This window comes from Petaurus breviceps, unplaced genomic scaffold, assembly GCF_028583685.1.
Source record: "Petaurus breviceps papuanus isolate PSGF00001 unplaced genomic scaffold, PetGlider_PUasm1.0 214, whole genome shotgun sequence".
NCBI lineage: Eukaryota > Metazoa > Chordata > Mammalia > Diprotodontia > Petauridae > Petaurus > Petaurus breviceps.
This window is the reverse complement of record NW_027185863.1, coordinates 6,647,514-6,667,806: the sequence shown is the minus strand read 5'-3', so window position 1 is coordinate 6,667,806 and position 20,293 is coordinate 6,647,514. Positions and strand designations below refer to the sequence as shown.

At 37.4% G+C, this 20,293-nt stretch overlaps 1 protein-coding gene across 3 annotated transcripts in view; it reads right to left on the bottom strand.

Annotated features, from left to right (window-relative positions):
• LOC138165725 (sulfotransferase 1C4-like) overlaps positions 1–6,259 on the bottom strand; it is a 26,748-nt gene extending 20,489 nt beyond the window's left edge. For 2 of the 3 annotated variants that reach the window (XM_069094004.1, XM_069094006.1), the window contains exons 1-2: positions 5,659–5,989; positions 1,139–1,264 (exon numbers count right to left, since the gene is read on the bottom strand). In XM_069094004.1, the coding sequence (XP_068950105.1) occupies positions 1,139–1,264; positions 5,659–5,812 (280 nt within the window). In that variant the 5' untranslated portion in view covers positions 5,813–5,989. The other variant, XM_069094005.1, reaches the window with a different exon arrangement.
• Positions 6,260–20,293: the final 14,034 nt, after the last annotated feature.

The window sequence follows — 20,293 nt, the reverse complement described above, 5'->3', positions numbered from 1 at the left end:
GACAGAGAGAGACAGAGACAGAGAGAGACAGAGACAGAAAGAGAGAGTGAAAGTGAGAGACAGAGAGAGCCCACAGGCCCACGGGTTTGAGGAGCATTGCAGTTCCCTAACTTAAAGAGAACTGTGATTTACATTAAAAGTTAACACATTCTAAATACCATTTTAATGGTAATGGTTAATTGAAAGAGCTTGTAATTCAAGTAGAGAAGAGAATAGTATTTTCTTAACTGAAAAGCAGTAAGGATCAACAGATCAACGGTCAAATAGTGAGCCTCAGCTTGTTTCTTGTGCTACCAATGTTCCTGAATGGACAATAACATTGAAACCTGCAGCCCACAGTTGTGAGTTACCCTAAGCACCTAAGTTTTCCTCCCTCATGTGCTTACTTTTCAGGTTCCAATATGTATGTTCCCATAGTTCACCATAGATACTGAATTATGGAAAAGCATTATCCAGGTTTATGTACCTATTATGATGTATTTTATTATTCATGTACTTTATTTGATATATTGTTTTATTTTTTGCCTTGTTAACATGGTTATATTTAGAATTTAAAAATTATATATCTAATAATTTTAAGTGGTTATACAAATGTTGTATGCTGTATGGATTCATTTTCTTACTGATGTGAGCTTGTTGAGATAGAAAGCACATTGGTTAACCCTAGGGCCCCAGCTGGCTACCACTAGTCCTGTTGTACTATACTATTGACTGTACTATTATAAAAGTTATGCATTGGACTGATGCTGGAAAACTGTGAGAAGACATCATTTTGTCATTTTGGGTCTTAGTTGCTACAAGTTGAGGTGAAAGCTAAGGCAGAAAGGTAAAGTGTAAAGATTAATCTTTTTCTTAGGCAATCAGGGTTAAGTAACTTGCTCAAGGTTACACAGCCAGGTGTTTCTGGGTGGGTGCTAAGTGTCTGAGCCCGGATTCGATCCCAGGTCATCCCGACTCTGGGGCCGGTGCTCTTACTCGCTGTGCTACCTGGCTGCCCCCTGGTAAAGATTAATTATGAGCAGAGAAAAAAAACAAATAGAGAATTTCTCTGACCTTTGTTCATTTGTTGTCAGGAAAATAATATAAGTCAGACATTGTTTATAGTCAAGTGTGACTGGGTGGCCATGCTGTCACTTACCAGAGCCTATCGATGGAATTATCCATTCAATGAAAGGAAACCGAAGGTGAGTAGGAGCTCGTTTACATTTCTCGATATTGCCATCATTCTGGATCATGTCTACTATCTCCTGGGTCCAAGTTGTCCCTTATTTTATAGAAAGAAGCGAGAAAAATAGAAGTTTGAGAGGGTTCTTGGTTTTTTTTTTAATATGTAGTCAGAGACTGTTAATATCAAGTTCATAAAGCAACATGGAACAAAATTCCATATTGTCTTGTAAAAATCTCACTATTATTAACACAGATAAAAAGCATTGCATAATGGTACTCTATAAAGGAATGAAGGTCTGAGTCCTCATTTGAGTTTTTCATTCTCTCTGGGAATGGAGCATTTGCTATCTCACCATTGACCCCAGGTTCAAGTTTAAAGAAGCCATTTGGAAAATAGCTGTCTCCTCTTTGAGGTAACAGGGTTTAATGGAAAGAAGACTGGATTTGGAATCAAAAGACCTGGGTTGAGATTTTAATGCAGTCATTTTATTACCTTTTTGATCACCCAGTCAGATGGAATTAGTGGAAGCAGAGTTTGGAAAGTGTCAAGGGAGGTGTGATATTAGGGGACAGGAGGAAACTTCAGTGATCAAAATGTCAGCTTGTGCTTGATCTTTGTCAAAAGCAGATGTGGTATTTAATTCCTGATTTTCCTTAATGATTATTTCATTCTCAAAAAAGCAGAGGACTGAATGAATCCTTTTTTGTAGTATTTTCACTCAGATACAATTTGGACCTGGTGATTTTTAAAGTCTCCTCCACTTATTATTATTCTATGATTTTATGAATTTGGGTATATCACTCAGTCTCTTTGGGCCATAGTTTTAGCATATATAAAATGAGGGGTTAGATCATATAACTTCTAAAATTCACTAAACTTTATGATGTATGACTTAGGCAGATGAACCAGAGGAATAATACAATTTTCCCCTGTCTATTGGCTCATTTTCTGCTATTTAGAATTATTCAAAAGAATAATTTGCCTTGGGAGTCTGTGAATTTCTTTTAATTGGAGGTCTTAAAGTAAAGACTTGATGACTTGATGTTGGATATGTAATCTCAACTGGTCCCTTGCTGCAGCAAGGCAATCCTTTTACTTCTAATTAATTCTGTATTTCTCTCCCCTCAGTGGCTATTCTAAAACTTCTCTTCTTCTCAGTCCTCTTCTACTACCCTATTCCCTTATCATCTCATCTCATACTTTTCTAAGTAAACAGAGTCCATTTGCTGTGAGCTCCCTTTAATTTTATACTCAGTATTTCAAAACTTTTTAATATTACCTTCCATTCTCTACTCCTTTACTCCAAATTGATGAAAGGTGGCAATTCTCTTTGCCAAGGTCAATCCCTGTACCTGACTCCTTTATTACATTTCTTATGTATTCATTTATTAGCTCATTTCTTGCTGCTTACAAATATACTCAGGTCTCCCCTTTTCCTTAAAAAGACCCTCACTTGGGGTGGCTAGATGGCACAGTGAATAGAGCACCAGCCCTGGAGTCAGGAGGACCTGAGTTCAAATTTGGCCTCAGACACTTAACACTTACTAGCTGTGTGACCTTGGGCAAGTCACTTGACCCCAATTGCCCTGCCCTCCAAAAAAGCAAAAAAAAAAAAAAAGACCCTCACTTGACCCTACTATTTTCTTAAGCTATAATGATATATTTCTCCTCCCATTCATAGCCAGATTCCAAGAACAAGCTGTCTATACTTATTGCTGCCACTTTCCCTTTTTGTTGTCACTTCTTAACTCCTTTGTAATCAAATTTCCAACCTTATCAGTCTGTTGAAACTGCTTTCTCTGGAGTTAACACTGCTCTCTTAATGGCTATATGTGATGGTGTTTTTCCAGTGTTCTTGTTCTTGACCTCTCTGAAGCATTTAACAGTTTTCCACTCCTGGCTACTATAATCTGAGTTTTTGTGGTGCCCCTTTTTCTTGGCTTCCCTCCTTTTTATCAGACCACTGCTTAGTCTCTTTTAGCGGCTCATCATCCTTATCTTGCTCCTAAACTGTGAGGGTTCCCTATAACTTTGTCTTTTCTTGGTGATATCGTTTGTTTTCATGGATCTGACCGTCACTTTTTTTTTTTTGGAGGGCAATTGGGGTTAAGTAACTTGCCCAAGGTCACATGGCTAGTATTTTTGTGTGGCTGTTAAGTGTCTCAGAACAGAACTTGGGTCCTCCCGACTCTGGGGCCGATGCTTTTACTCCCTGCGCCACCTAGCCGCCCCATGACTGTCACTTCTATTCAGATAATTTCCAGATAACAGTATTAGTCTGCTGAATTCCAGGTCTATTTTATCAACTGTTTATTGGAAATGCTGACCTAGATATCCTCTAGACAACTGAAAAGAGAACTTATCATCTTTCCTCCCAATCCACTTACCTTCATAACTTCTCTGTTTCTATGGAGGGCACCAGTCACCTAGGTTTGCAACTTTGGAGACAAGCTCAACCCCCCAATTTTTCTCAACAAGTCAGTTGTCCAGTCTTGTTGAGTCTACCCCCATACCATCTCTCCCATGTGTTTCTTTTCACTCCCATGGCATCCTCCCTAGTTCAAGCCCTTATGATCTCTTGCCTGAATTATTGCAATAGTTTCCATAGTTTCTAATCCATCTTCCACTCAGCTGCTAAAGTGATATTTCAAAAACAAAGGTCTGACCATGTTATTCATCTATCCAATATACTCTGGTGATTACCAGTTACTTCTGGGATCATACACTCTGTTTAGATTTTAAATTCTCTGTTTAGCATTTAAAGTTTGTTACACTCTAGCTCTAACCTACCTTTTCTAATTTGTTACATATTATTCCCCTTCCCAAATTGTATGATCTAGCCAAACAGATCTTTTTATTGTTTCTCTCACATGGAACTCCATCTCTTCTCTCTGTGCCTTTTTTTATTGGTTATCCTGTATGTTTAGAATTTAGTTCCATTTAGTTCCACCTTTGCCTTTTAGAATCTCTAATTTCCTTCAAAACTTTTAGTTCGAATACCACAGGCTACATGAAACCTTTGTGATTCATCCAATTGTGGATGTGGTTCAGCTTGCCTCCCCCATTACCTTTTATTTACTTTGCATACATTTGTAAATGCAAATATTTTCCTTCCATATATAATGTAAGCACCTAGAAGGTAAGGATTGCTTTACTTTTGTCCTTATGTCCCCAGAATCTAGAACAGTGCCTAACACATAGTAGGTACTTAATAAATATTTCTTAATTGATTAGTGTTGAGAAAGTTTTATTTATGTATGAATTAGACTAGATAGCCTCTCAGACCTCTGATATTCAAAATTTATATTTAGTGAATTATTTTTGAATTTCAAAAATTATATTTAGTGAAATTTTTTGAGTATAATAATTAAAAAACTCTTTAGGTAACTAGGCAGATATGGAATATAGAACTTACAGTAAGGAAGATCTGAGTTTAAAGCTTGTCTCAGATACTTACTTGTTGCGTGACACCCTGAGTAAATTACTTAATCTTTCTTCAGTTTCCTCATCTGTAAAATGGCAATAATGACATCTATCTCACAGGGTTGTTAGGAGAATCAAATGAGATGATATGTGTAAAGGGCTTTGCAAACCTTAAAATGTTACATAAACTATTTATTATTACTGCTATTAGAAAAAAATTTTATTCTTTGACTCTACTTGTAAAGTCTTTAGTTTTTTTTTTTTAAATAAATTTTAAGGCACTCAGAAGTCATCAGAGCCGATTGAAATTTTGATTGGTCAAATTACACTAGGAAGAAAGTTAGTAATACATTTATATTAATTGATAAGAGTAAGAAATTGATTAGAGCAAAATTCACCCACTATGACAAAGATTTACCTTTATCCTCCTTTCTTCCCTCCCTCCCTTTCCCTCTCTTTCCATAAAAAGGATTATAAACATAAGCATATATAAAATCATTTGTTTCTTTGGTGAAATAGGTAAAAGGTAAGGGACCAGGATCCAAGCCCAGACTTCTAACAGGTTTTTCCTGATATTTTGAAAGGATAGTTCATGTGTCTCTATACACATACACATGCACATACATACTGATGCATCTACCTTTCCCTCAAACATTTATGTATATTGTGAGAACTTTCCTCCACAGAGATCTCTGAAAACTGATTTGACAAATAAAGTATTTCTTGTCATACTCCAAGAAGGCATTGCTTATTCTTGAGCAAACTACCTCTTTATCTTTTAATGAGCTCTCTCCTACAAATATTCTTTGATCTGTTTCAGTGACATTTTTCTCCCATTTCAGTATCCTGAGAAATGGATCAAATCTATAAAATTGTAGTCCATGTTTATGCAACACCTCTCATTAATCTCTCACTAACTTTCTAACCCCCTCCCTCACAAACCCAGTGCAGATTTTTATCCACTCAAGCATTCGGTTTAGGTCCTTCAACTAAGGAAATGTTTATTCAGGATCCACAATATGCAAGGTCCCTCCCTCCAAGTTCCCTCATGCCCCTCTCCTCCAGACCTGCTTTGGGATAGGTAGAAATAAGTAGATCATCTGGCTTGGCTTGAAAGTTCCATATTTCATCCCAGATAGCACAAGTGGGTGTAGGCTGAAGAATCCCTTTTATGTAGTCAACTTCTATTCGTTCGTTCCTCTTTAGGTCCAACGGTTTCATCTCTTTTAAGGTCACTGAGTGCTGTTTGTTACACAGAGAGAATGCTTGTTTATCTGCAAAGAATCACACACCTCATAGATTAATACGTGGAGATCTTAAATCTGTAGTAACTGTCACCATTTGAATTTAGCTTCCAGTCTGGAGTAAGGAAGGAAGAAAGAAATAAAGAAAAAGTACTTTTACCCAATCAGCTTTGACTTAGAGCACATAACTGTGAAATCTCCCGGATTCTCACGTGATCAGTTTTGCAATCTTGAAGCCACATTTACTAATAAAGTTCTTGTTAATTATCTACTTGAATTAATGAAATAACCCACTGATGTTTTCATTGGTTTCTGCCTTAAGACAGGGAAGGGGTTAAATTAAATGATTCTGTCAGTCAGCCCCTTTTTGCTCTAAAAATCGGCTTCTAATCGAAATTCCTGTAAAACAGGAGGAAATTGTTTTCGGAAACACAGTTCCTTGCAGAGATAAAGACTTTTTTTTTGTAAGTTTCGAAACAATGATGAAGTTATGAGCAAAAAGTTTAGAAAGGATTCTCTGTTACCATTTGTAAAGTACACATAAAGAGATTTCTGGGTATATTCCCAGTGTTGATTTAAAAAGAAAGGCACATTCTGGGTGGAAGGGAGGGTGTGGAAGGAAGGGAGTCAAGAGTGGAGGCTGAGAACAGCTCTGAGAAATACGAGCTCCGGAAGTTGGGAAGGGAACCAGCCCTGAAGAATCCAGCTCTTGAAGGAGATTTATTACTTAGCTTTCAGGAGGAGGGAAAGAAGAGGATTCTTCAGAATCCATCAGAGGGGGGCGCCAGTCAGCTTGACTCCATGTGTTTCCCAAGTGTGTGTCTCTGCTAGTGTCTGCTCTTCTTGCTGGTGCTGTGTGTATTTGTGGGAGAGGATGGTTCACGTTTGGGGGCGGCGAACTTTTGTTACTACTGCCCTTGCCGTTCCATCTTGGTAAATTCCTTTGTTCTGAGCTCGTTGGACCAACCATTTGACTAATAGAAGTAAACACACTGGTGGGGACGCCTAAATTATAGTTTTAGAGTACAGATGCAAGGAGGACATTGAACCTGAGGTAGTTATACCCTCGGGGTCCAATTTTCAAATGCAAATAGGGGAAGTCCAGATGGAGAATTGTTGCTTGTTCTTAGTTCCCTGAGGTGTCAGCAACCAAAATTTATATTTCTTTGGGCTGAGCACCCGCAGGTGCTCATATGATTCCCTATGTGGGCAGAGGGAGAGGAGGGAGGGAGGAGAGATGGAGAAGGGGAATTACAAAGTAAGTAATTGGGAGAAATTTAAGTAATTGGGATGGTGGTTGTAGCAGCTGCTGGCCAAGATTTAGAAAGTCTGAGTACTTGGACAATGGACAAGAAGAAAGTTAAGGACATCCAGAAAGAAGATAAAACAACTGTACATTCTAGAAGGACGTTTTGGATGTTTCATCTACTGCTTAGAGTCAATTTCCACTAAGGGAAGTACTAATGAGGTAGGGTTAATTTTTGGCTTAATGATTTTTCTGTATCTCTGGCCTAGGAGTTCCACTGAAGTGTACCAAGGGAGTCTTCCTTGTTTCCAAACTGATTAAGACAGACCACGACCTGCCCTAACAAGAAGCTATTGCTAACTAGTTCCTACAATAATTTTGGGACTCATTTAGTGACTTTTCAAATTGAATCTAACAATCAGTAGATCTCCTGTCTCTGTCAGGGGAGGAAGCCTATAGTCAGTACCTCAGTACTTTTTGAGGTCTAAGTTGAGAACTCTGTTACAATCTGATAATGGTCACAGCTCAGTTTGTGGAGAGCTTGGTAGAGTTCTCCACATTTACTCTATTCCTTTCACAGAATCACAGATTCTCAGTTGAGAGGGACTTCAGAGTCATTGTATTATAACCAGAACCTGAATGAGAATCCTCTTTTCAAAGTCTTAACAAATGGCTACTTAGCATTTACTTGAAGACTTCAAATGAGGGAAAATGCCCTAACCATTAATAATAATTCTACTTTTGGAAGGTTCTATTTGTTAGGAAACTTTTGTTTATATGGTAGCAAAGTCTGTTTCTGTACCTTTTACCTACTGCTCCTAATTCTGACCTCTGGGGCCATATGGTACAGATCTTCCCTATGTCAGGCATTCAAGTACTTGAAGGAAACTCTCATTCCCCCAAACATCATTTTCTTCAGCTGTTAATGGTGTGACCTTGAGACCCTTCACCATCCTGGATACTACCATTAGATGTTTTCCAGCTTGCATTTGTGTTCTGATGAGAGCAGAGGATAATGGGATTGTTTTCTCACTTGTTTTGGACTCCATGCTTCTCTTGATTCAGAGTTATTGAAGACCTTTCAACATCAGGTTTATTTTTTTTTGGCCGCCCTATCACAGTATTGATTTGAATAAAGTTAGTCATCCACGAAATTCATTAGATCTTTAAAAAATTTTTTTTACCAAGTACTGTGATATAACAATATTTCACCCATCTTGTATCTGTGAAATTTATTTCTTTGTCACCCCAACAATAGGTGTTTGCCCTTATCCCCAGAAAATTTCATTTTATTTGATTGGTCCCTAAGAGCCTGTTGAAATCTTTTTGTTTCCCAACTTGAACCTACAGTATATTAGCTATCTTTCCCATTTTTATGTTCAGTCTGATAAACTTTCTTTAATTTTGCCCAAGTCTGTGTTATTTAAATTTCCACTAGATATCTATAAGCTGAATCTGAGTTACAACTCCTTGGGAGGGTTTATTGAAATGGCCCTGTATTTATCTACCAATACTTTTATTTAGATCATACCCTTCTACTTTGTCTACATACCAGAATAGAACGAGAGGTATCAGATGCTTTGCTGAAACCTAGGTAAAATACATCCAGAGTCCTTGATCCATCAATCTAGTTGCCTTGTCAGTAACAGGAAATGAAATTAGTTGGGCACAACCATCTATTCTAGTTTGGCACTGTCATCTATTCTTGATAAAGCTTTCTTTTCTAGATATGAACTTACCATTCCTGTTCTTTAAGTTCACTGGAATATAAGTTAAGTCTGGGCCTGGCACTTGAAACCATCTAGGACATTTAGGAATTCTTAAATTATCTTGCTTCTTATCTTTAATTTCTAATTTCTTTTAGCCACTTTTGTTCTTTCCTTTCCAGTCCAAAGTTCAAGTCATTCTTGGCAGAGAAAACCAAAGCCAAGTAGGAGTTGAATTTTCTCTTTTCTCTCTTGTCCATCATCCTTATTCAATTACCCCTTCTTGCATCTTCCTCTTTCCTCCAACATAATTTAAAACATCACTTTTTTTGGCCTTTAGTTTTCCTTGTCAGCCGTAATTCATTCTGAGCTTTTGCACTGTGGACGCTATTCTTATAGGACAGTGCCATACTCATTCATTCAACATCATCTGCCCTCTTTTCTGTCTTCTACTTCTTTTAAATATTTAATGTGCTCCTTTACTTCCCTGTGTATTCACATTTGACTCTTTGTATGGTTTCCCCTATTCCTCCTAATCAGAATTGTTTCTCAATTCAATTTTTAAAAAATTCATTAAACATTTACTAAATGCATACTATGAGACAAGTGTAGTGCTCGGTGCTAGGAACACCAAGTAAAAATGAAATAGTCCTTTCCCTCAAAGAGCTTATGTTCTGTTGGAGGATGGTCTCAGCATGTACATAGGTAAATACAAAGTATATAGAAAATTCTACAGAGAAATTTCAGGATGGAGTGAGTGCAAGTAATTAGAGGAATCTGTAAAGACTTCCTCTAAGAGGTGGCATCTGAACTGTATTTGGAAGGAATCTAGAGATTCTAAGAAACAGAGGAGAGGAAGGACTGCACTGGGTGACCATTTGTGCAAAGACACAGAGACAAGACATAGAATATTGTTTTATGAGGAATATCTGGCAGGACATTTTGACAAGAACAGAGAATATATGAATGAAAGAATGATTAAAATATTTATCAATTGTTTACTCTGCACAAATCAATGTTAAATGCTGAAGAAGAATAATATGAGAGAATAGAAAGAATTGGGGAATTGAGCGAAACACACTGACTCCATCTTGTGAGTCAATTATGGAGATAGCTTAGTTTCAATTCAATTATTGGTCTAGTTTAATTTCTGTCTTGTGAGAAAATTTTATTTGATTGTGGGAATTGGGAGGAAATCTTCTTGTTTGAATCTAGCCTTGCATGGTTGGGAAACTGGACCACCTCTGTCTGCTGTTTAGAAACCCTTTAAGTAAGGGCCTGGGTTATGTAAATAAGAAACTCAGTCAAATCCAAAGATTTATGTGAGTTTTCTCAAAATTGTATATCTCAAACAATCCATATGTATCCAAACTGACCCCCTACTGATCAATCAGCTTTTGTTTCCATGTTCCTTTGATTGTTTTTTTTTTTTTTAACTTTTTGGAGGGGGAAGGGCAGGGCAATTGGGGTTAAGTGACTTGCCCAAGGTCACACAACTAGTAAGTGTTAAGTGTCTGAGGCCGGATTTGAACTCGGGTCTTCCTGACTCCAGGGCAGGTGCTATATTCACTGTACCACCTAGCCACCAGCCTTTGATTGTTTACAAACACTTGGGGGGAGGGGGTCATCTCTTTCTGAATTCAGGGAATTTTATCTGTTTGCTCTTCCCCCTCCCTACTTGAAAAGTCCCTAATCTTTCATCCAATAAGAAATCAGATTACTTAATGTTGTACCCTGGTTAATTGTTTCCTTTTAATTAATTGGCCTCATTTGATTGTATTTAATGAACAAAAGTCTGTCTCTCCTGTATTCAGGGTCCAGCCCAAAGCTAAGTAAGGGGCCTTGTCTTGATTTGTTAGGCAATTGTTATTCATTGCTTAACAGATTAAAATGCTTGGAAGCTTGAACCTTTGTTTCCTCAGTAGTTTCATCTTTCACTTGGCACAAATAGGAAATTACATGGAAAGGAAGATACAGAGGGCTTTAAACTCCAGACCGAGGTATCTAAATTTGTATTTTACCTTACTGGCAATAGGTTGCCACAGAAATTTTTGAGTATGGAATGAGATAATCAAATCCATATTTTAGGAAAATCAGTTTGAGAATGGATTTGAGAGGAGAGAAACTGTAAGGAGGGATAGCAATTAGACAGGTCTTGCACTAATACAAGAAAGCAGGGATGAGGACCTTACAGCCTCTATGAGGAGATCATTAAAAATGCCCTTCATTTAGTTATTTGATTCTTACCAATAGGAGTCAATTTTGCCATGCTGAGAAAACTGGGATATATCAGGCAGGGGGAAATGTCCTGGCCAAAGCTAAGATCCTCCGTGGAATATATTCTTCCTCTGAATCCCCAAAGTTCAAAATTATAGACTATTAGCAAGAACTCTCTGGCTGCTGTTAACTGCAGGGAGGATGCCCTGATGAGACACAAATAGTTATATGCCTGTGTCTCAATCCACATGGAGCTTCATTAAATAAAAGTAAAATATTGAATCTTGGTAGGAGCCATATGGGCAGACAATGCATTGGTGCATCCCAGACTGTGTAAGCACCTTGTGCTCCAAAGAAGAAAGGGACTCTATAAACCCAAGGCCATACTGACAAGGCTGCTATAAATGATAGTGCTAAACACATATTATTACTAAGTTACACACTTTCCCCAAAAGGCAAGAGAATTGACAATGCTTTATTTTATAATTTTTGTTCCTTCTAATATTCTTGCTATAATATGCCAATACAATTTTATTATCACATACTGTGTATTTTTATTATTGTACCATATATTGTTATTTTTTTTTCTTTTTTTCTTCTTTTTTTTTCTTTCTAATAAGCAATCGGGGTTAAGTAACTTGCTCAAGGTTACACAGCCAGTTATTTCTGGGTGTGGTGCTGAGTGTCTGAGCCCGGGATTCGATTTGCAGGTTGTCCCAACACTGGAGCCGGTACTCTTACTCGCTGAGTCACCTGGCCGCCCCTAAGCAATTGGGGTTAAGTAACTTGCTCAAGGTTACACGGCCAGGTGTTTCTGGGTGGGTGCTAAGTGTCTGAGCCTGGGATTCGATCTCCAGGTCTTCTCAACACTGGAGCCGGTGCTCTTACTTGCTGTGCTACCTGGCCACCGCCATATATTGTTATTTTTAAATGTTTAAATACTTACACAAATAATTCCTTTCTTCCTTCTTTCTTTCTTTCTTTTTCTTCCTTCTTCCTTTCTGCCAAATAACTCCTTGTATTAAAGTAGAACGATTGTGCTTAGTGGCATGTTTACTTCTTTAAAAGTCTCTTGTTGCTGGTTTCACAGCAACTGTTTGAAACAGGAGGGAATAGGAAACTGTTGAATTCCCAAACTTGTCTCATGCTTTCCTTCAGTAATGACTCGAACCCACAGAGGATGTATGGGGAATTAATTAAATTCAAAGAGCAATAGTCAGTGCTGACCTAAAGGAAGGATGATTTGGAAGAGACTTGGTGGCAGTAAATGACTCAAAATGTCATTTAACCTTTGCCAGAAAATCACTGGAGCCTCAACGATTGCCATGAGATTCACTGTGAAGAACTTTGGAGCTTTTAGAGAATGTGTATTAAAAGGTAGAAGAAAGAAGTCATTTTGAAAAGAAGAAATAGCTTAGAGTAGGGACTCAACTTATTTTTGCCCCTTCTGCCCCTATCGACCCCTTCTCAGCATGATGTTTTTAATTGCATGCAATAAAATCATTTAAGATTATAAAGGAAACCAATCATATTGAAATACATTTTTCTCTGTCTCTCTATTTTTCTGTCTCTGTCTATCTCTCCAAGTTGGTGGGCCCCAGATTAAGATGCCCTAGTTTAGAGGAACTGGTTCTAGGGGTATTTCCAGGAGCAGGATTGCCTGACAATGGTCATCTCTCAGTCCAAAAACATCATCCCTCTTAGTGACAGAATTTTTTCCACTTAGTTTTGTTAGACTGTCTGAAACTCTGCCACTAAGAGATTCATTTGGGTTAATAAGCATCCTTTTAAAAATGCAAATATCACTAATGGGACTAAAAGGTTATAAATCTTCAAATATTAGTATGAACTTGTTCAATGAGATTGCTTTTGATAGTTGAGATTAACTTGAAGGATTGTGGGGATTTTGATTTTTATGTCTTTATTTCTCATCTTCCCTCCATGACAAATGCTAGGCAAGGAATAGAATAATTGAGATCCCAAAGGCACAGGGGAAAACATTGTCTGGACCCTGGGGTGTATCATTTTTATCTGCGTCTGACCCATAAGATCACTGGGAGGGGTTAGGGGAATAAGCCTGTGTATCCCTAGTAGAACCAAAGGCTGAGTAGCCATACTTGTCTCAAAATCTGGCATTGTACTACCTCTTTCTCATGACTACCCGGTTGCTTACCAACTTCTATTCCTGCCATGACTCCTCTTGTTTCTGACTTTGGATTTTGCTCTTACCTATTCTCATTGCATTCAGCTTTAACTAACTTGGGTCAACTTGGTGGGCTTTCATGACATTTAGGGCAAGTGGCTATCAGTCCTACCTATCACCTCCCCACCAACATCTCCACATTTCTACATCTACAAAGATGAACTGTTTGCAGTGCCCTTTGCCCAATTATCTTGCTCCCTTTGATATAGATTTATATGCAAGGTAGAAGAAGGAAGGTAGGTAATTTTTTAAGTGCAAGGATAGGATAGGTCTGGGTTGGGGACTTAGGGCCACAAAAATATCTGATGTTCCCAGTAGCCTGGAGATTAAGTATTAAGAAGTGGGAAAGGGTTGCGAAAAGATTGCCAAAGACAAATTAGCTATTTCAGATTTTGCTTAGGGATGGGCCTGCACCCAACAAAGAGAGGAAAGAGAAAGAAATGTCTTTCTTGTCATCTTTTTTTCGCTTTCCTAAGTCAACAAATATTTATTAAGCCTCTACCATATGTCAAGATGGTGCTAGGTGCTGGAATAATTCAGCTGAATAATTTAGGTTAGTACAAGTACTGTTATAGTTCAGCGACAATGTGGGTTCAATTGGCTCTAAAAATGCTAATGTGATCTTGGGTTACATTAAGAAGACATAGCTTCTAGGAATAGGAAGATAATAGTTCCACTGTTCTTCATCCTTCTTAGACATAGAGTATTGTATTTAGTCCTGGTTACCATGGTTTGAGAAGGATTGAATGTACAGACAACCAGGATGGTGAAGACCTTGAATCCATGACAAAAAAGGGCCAGTTGAAGGAACCAGGAATGTTAGTCTGGAGAAGAGACAAAGTGGCAAAAGACAACTGTCTTCAAGCATTTGAAAGATTATCATATGCAGAAAGGATTAGACGTGTTCTGTATGGACTCAGAGGGTAAAACCAGGAGCAATTAGTGGAAGTCCTGAAGAGCCTAATTTAGGTTTGATATCTTAACAATTTCCTAACGATTAGAACTGTCCAAAAGTGGAATGGGCTATCTGGAGAGGTAATAGGCTCTCCTTCATTAGTATTCTTCAAGCACAGGCTAGATTCCTTTGGTGTATGAGTTGGACCAGATGACCATTGAGGACCCCTTCAACTCTTAAATTCTATCATTGTGTGACTCTTGTGCAGGTTTTACATTTTTATTTTTTAATAGTATTTTATTTTTTAATAGTTTAATATTTAATAGTATTTTATTTTTTCCAGTTACATGTAAAGACAATTTTTAATGTTCATTTAAAATTTTTTTAGTTCCAAATTTTCTCCCTTCTTCCATCCCTTTGTAATGTTAATGAAATAGAAAGATCTTCCCTCTCATTAGTAGGCCTGGGCCACATGGAGCTTAGTGTGGGAGGAGCTTAAGGAGAGGGAGGCAATGATCAAGGAGTGAGAGGGAGGCAGGGCAGAGAGAGAGAAGCAAGCTGTGAGTGGGTGGAGGGAGGGATTTATCTAAGGAAACTTGTTTTGTGGGGAGGCCTGACAGAAAGAAGGCTTGGGATATCAGTGCTCTCTACATTAGTGATGAGTACCTTGTTAAATCTTACCTCCTGGTGTCCAAATAATGTTCTAAATAAATATTTTGCCTTTGAGGAAGATAATTTATTATATTTTGCGAATCTACCCTGGAAATATGCATACATATTCATAGTGGCTGCTATGGGTATTACATTAGAATTACACCCTTCCTTAAAATGGCAAGCAATTTGATAGAGGTTTTATATATATATATATATATATATATATATATATACACACACACATATATATATATATCTTAAAAAGCATATTTCCATATTAGTTATATTGTGAGAAACAGACCAAAAGGAAAAAAAACCACAAAAAATAAAGTGATAATAATATGTTTCAATGTGCATTCAGACTCCATCAGTTCTCTCTCTGGATGTGGATAACATTTTCCATCATGAGTCCTTTGTTTTTAGAATTGTCTTGGATCATTATATTGCTGAGAAGAGCAAAGTCATTCATGGTTGATCATCTTTTTTTTTTTTTTCACGGTTGACCATCTTGTGGAGGTTTTTTAAAGAGGACTTAATCTTCATTTATGCTCTATTGGAAAATATACTGTAAATTCTGAGCAACCAATTTATGAGCAAACTTAGTTCATAACTTTTATGATGAGGTTAAAGTACTCTACACTGGTATTGTCCATCATAGAAAAAGTTAATTAGCAAAATGCATGAATTGTACTTGAGCATGTAGTTAATTTTTTTGCAGTAATTAGTTTTTAAAATTATGGCCTCATTATATGGCCTTCATTATAACCATTAGTAAGTTAAACTCTTTCTGTATTTCTACAAGTATGCTTGAAGTAACAGCATCATTGAATTTTATAGTTCAAAGTTTTATGAAACAGTAAATACTTTTATATCATTAAACTTTTTTTTTAATGTATGTTTATTGACAAGTCAAGACAAATCATTGTCTTTTTTTTTTTTTTTTGCTTTTTGGAGGGCAGTTGGGGTTAAGTAACTTGCCCAAGGTCACACGGCTAGGTGTGTGTGTGTGTGTGTGTGTGTGTGTGTGTGTGTGTGAAGTGTATGAGGCCAGATTTGAACTCAGGTCCTCCTGACTCCAGGGCCGGTGCTTTACTCACTTCGCCACCTAGCCGCCCCCATTAAACTTCTGATAACAGCAAAAAGAAGATAATTACAGATTTCTAAAAAGTTTTACTGACAACTTTTGCTTTTTATACCTTAAATATTTCTCAATATGTCCCTACCTCCACAGGATAGAAAAGAAAAAAAAAATCAGTTCAGCAAAATAAACCAACATAGCAGTCATGTCTGACAGTATATGCAGTATTTCAAATCCATAGTCTCCCCCCATGCAAAGAATGGAAGATCAGTTTTTCAACTCTTTTCTAGTACCAACCTTAATTGTTCTAATTACATAGCATTCAATTTTGTTTTTATTGTTATTTTTATATACATGCATAAGTAGAATTTCTTCTTTTGAAAATAAATTTTTAATGTTATCTTTTGTTTTTACATTATTTGCTTTTACTTTTGTATTTCTCTCCTCTCTTCCCAGAGTTCCAGCCCTTGTGATAAAGAATTTTTTAAAAAGAGAAAGAAAAAATAGGAAGAAAAAAAATTCACTAGAATTTATCAATGAATTGGAAAAAATCTGATGCTGACTTTCATGCTTCACTGTGCACTCATAAGCTCTTAACTCTGCAAAGGACCAGAGGAAGGAGACAAACTTTTAAAAGATTTTTAAAAATACTTTTTTTACTGATAATTTTAAATAGCCAAAATTTCCTGTCAATGTTTCTCTTTTCTGCCTCCAAGAGAGCCATCCCAAATAACAAATACTATTGTTAAAGAAAAAGAAGAGGAAAAAATTAGCAAAACTGATCAAAACATCAAAAATGTCTGAAAATGAGCACAAAGTACCACACCTCTGTAAAGAGTGGGGTGGATGTATCTTCTCATATAACTTCTTTCAAGTTGTGCTTTTTCTTTGTAACATCAAAACATTCTCTTTTAATTGTTTTGTGGTTATTCTTTCAATGGACATATACTTTGATTCCAATTATTTACCATTACAAAACAAACATAAATATTTTTATATTTGTAGGGCTTTCTTTTTTATCAGTGATCTCTTTTAAGATTTAAGCCTAGAAGTACAATCTCTGGGTCAAATTATTATGGACATTTTATTCACTCTCACTAAAAGACTTTCAAAAACAACTCCAGCCATTTGTTAAACATCTGTTATGTGCTTATGTACTTTGCCAGGCCCCAGGAAAAGAGAGTTAAATATGAAATAGCAATTGTTTTTAAGGAGCTTCTAATCAAACAGTGGTAAGGATGGGTGCATAAATAACTGATGTAAAGGACAGTAAGATGAATATGAGGGAATAATGCTATGAGAAATTTGAAGAAATAGAGATTTCTCTTTGGGTGTAAGTGGAAGGGGAGTAAGATGAGAAGAGGTCAGTGAAGACTTTGGATGGATATATGTGAATGGATGGAGGTAGGTGGTGGAAGAATCTTCCAAGACATAGGGGGTTAATGTGAGAAAAAGTATTGATGTAGGATAGTAAAGGACAGGAATGTAGGCTAGAGAGTATGGCACTCAAAGTCCTTCATATCCTAGCTCTCTTTGACCTTTCCAGTCTTTTTACACCTTACTCTCTGCTACTGTGTTTCCCCGATAATAAGACCTATCCCGAAAATAAGCCCTCCCCTTACTGAGTAAGATTCCTCTAAAATAAGCCCTCCCCCAAAAATAAGCCCTATTGAGATTGCTACTGTAGTGAAGGTGATCCCCTGCGCTACACGCTACATTACAGTACCCTCTGTATGCACCGTCCCCCCCCGCCCCGGTGAAACGCACGCCGCGCTCTGAGCTGCATCCAATCAGAGCTGCAGCGGTGAGCGCGTCATCCTGTTCTTCCCCAGTGATTTGCTTGCTGGCGCCATTGAGAGCAGTGCTGCGGAGGAGAGCTGAGGCAGGACAACATAAGCCCTCCCCTGAAAATAAGCCCTCTGGTGTTTTTCTTTCCAAAGAAAATAATAAGACAGTGTCTTATTATCGGGGAAACATGGTATGTACCCTTTAATCCAGTGATACTGGCTTTCTGACTGTTTTATGAAAAAGACACTCCACCTCACATCTAAATATTTTCTCTTGCTGTCCCCCATTCCTGGAATGCTCTCACCCATCAACTCCAGTTAATTGACTTCACTGGCTTCCTTTAAATCCCTTCTAAAATCTCATCTTTTACTAGAAATCTTTCCCAATCCTTCTTAATTCTAGTGTCTTCCCACTGTTAATTATTTCCTGTTTATTCTGCAGATAACTTGCTTTGTCTACATTTTCTTTTATGTTGTTATGTTTATTAAGTAGGAACTTAAAGTTTATTGATTGATTTTATTCATTGATTTACTGGGAATATAGCTTAGAGATTTTAGAGGACTCTGAATTTAAAGATCAGAAGGTGATACTTTATTTAATAGATAACGGACAGTCACTATACTGTTTCTAAGAATAGGATATGATACCATCTAGATGGTTATTACCTTGGTAGTGATATGAAGAGTGAATTAAAGTAAGAATAGAGTGGAAACAAGCATTTGGGAAAGAAAGTGTGGTATAGTACAAAGAACACTGGACTTTGACTCATGAGTCTGAAAACCTGGACTTGAATCCTGGCATTTCCATATATTAGCTATATGACCATGGGTAAATGACTTTACATATAAAATGGTCATATTTGGGCTAGCTTTCACTATGCTCCCTTTCAGGTGTAAAATTCTGTAATTCTTTATGATCATTACAATAATTTAGGTGGGAAGAGATGAAGGACTGAATTAGGGTGGTTACAATGGGAAGGGACAAGAGGAGAGAGACGGAAGAGGCTTTGTGGAGGTCAATTTCATACTGTAAATACATTTCATACATGTAAATACGTACAATTTCATACATGTAAAGAGAATAATAATCATGATTTCATTCTTTTCTGGTGAATGATTTTTTTCTATTGACTCCAATTAGATAGGTTGTGAGGGCTCTGGAGAAGAAAGTGAGGCGAGTGACCTTGCACAGCCTCCCTCACTCAAATCAAAGTCGACTGTAAGTCATGTCATCATCTCCCTGATAGCATGTTCCTCTTCTAGAATGAAGCACAAGCACAACCTGTGAGTGAGTAGTAGCTCCTCCCCTCTTTTCTCTTCTGCTCTCCTCTTCTCTCCCTCCTTCCTTACCTGGGGGTGCTCTGCCCAGGGGAAGGTACATTTCCAGAGCCCAAAGCTGCCTTTTTTCCTTTGGGTTTACTGGCTAGATTTCTTTCTCAAAGACCAGGTCTTAAACCCAATTCACTCTGGAGATCCTAGATTGAACGATAGATCCCTGCCCTTCTAGCAGAGAGAGAATGTAAGTACTAAATAGTAACTGTTTCTCTTTTGACCAGGAACCCTGAGGGTCTTCCCCTCCCAGTTTGATTTCTTTTTTTGATTTAAGGGGCCATCCATTGAGTAACTACTGGGAATGACCGTTAACTCATTCAAAGTGAGAACCTGAAAAGGCCTTAGCCTAAAAGGGCCAGGGTCTCCCATTGCATCCTGGGCCATCTGCAGTCATCCTGATGAATATCTGGCCATTGTACTCGGATGACTCTGGAGGAGAAAGTGAGGCTGGTGACCCTGCACAACCTCCCCCTCACTCAAATCAGAGTCAACTGCAAGTCATGTCGTCATCTTCCTGATGTCATGGTCCTCTTCAAGAAGGAAGGCAACACACACAAAGTTACATTGTGTGTCTGTCAAGAGGTAGCCATGACATTGGTTTAGCCTCTCTCAGGTAAATGAATTTGAAAGGTGGCTTTATGTTTCAATATTGTGTGTTGACATGTATCCAGACCCAACAACATATACCTTTTATGTACTATTTAGATGTGTAAACATCAATTAAACTGGTTTGGGAAAAGTTTAGTGAATTTTTCTAAGAGTTGTTAAATGTAAGAGAAATTTTTAGTGATATCAGGATTCTTACTATTTGTATAAGAATGAAAATACTGATAGTTTCAGGAAGAAAAAACCTTTGTGAAATTCTAGCAAGGTTGAATTAAAAGCTAAATAAAGTAGAAATAACCGTATATTTGAATTGGAAGTTCATTGTTCTTCCACATTTGGTAAATAGGAAATTGAGTTTTTGTCTGTCATATTTCAACTGTCATATTCATGTCATTTTTATTATCTTAGACCTGAACAGTATAGACTATTAAGTTCTCCTTCTGGTTACGTCAGAAACATTTGAAGATAGAAAATTATGTAGGATTTTTAGTAGACTTCTAGCTCAATATAATTGGTAGCATATGGCAGCCCTCAAAGCTAATTCAGTTGTGGGCTTCATTAAGAGTGGCAGAGCTTCCAAGAAAATGTAGATAATAATCTGCGCTAGTCAGGCAACTTCTGAACTATTATGTACAGTTGTGGGCATGACATTTTAGAGATAACCTTGATAAGCTGGAGAATATTCAAAGGAATCAACTATAATGGTTAATACCCTCAAGTCCATGTTATGTGAG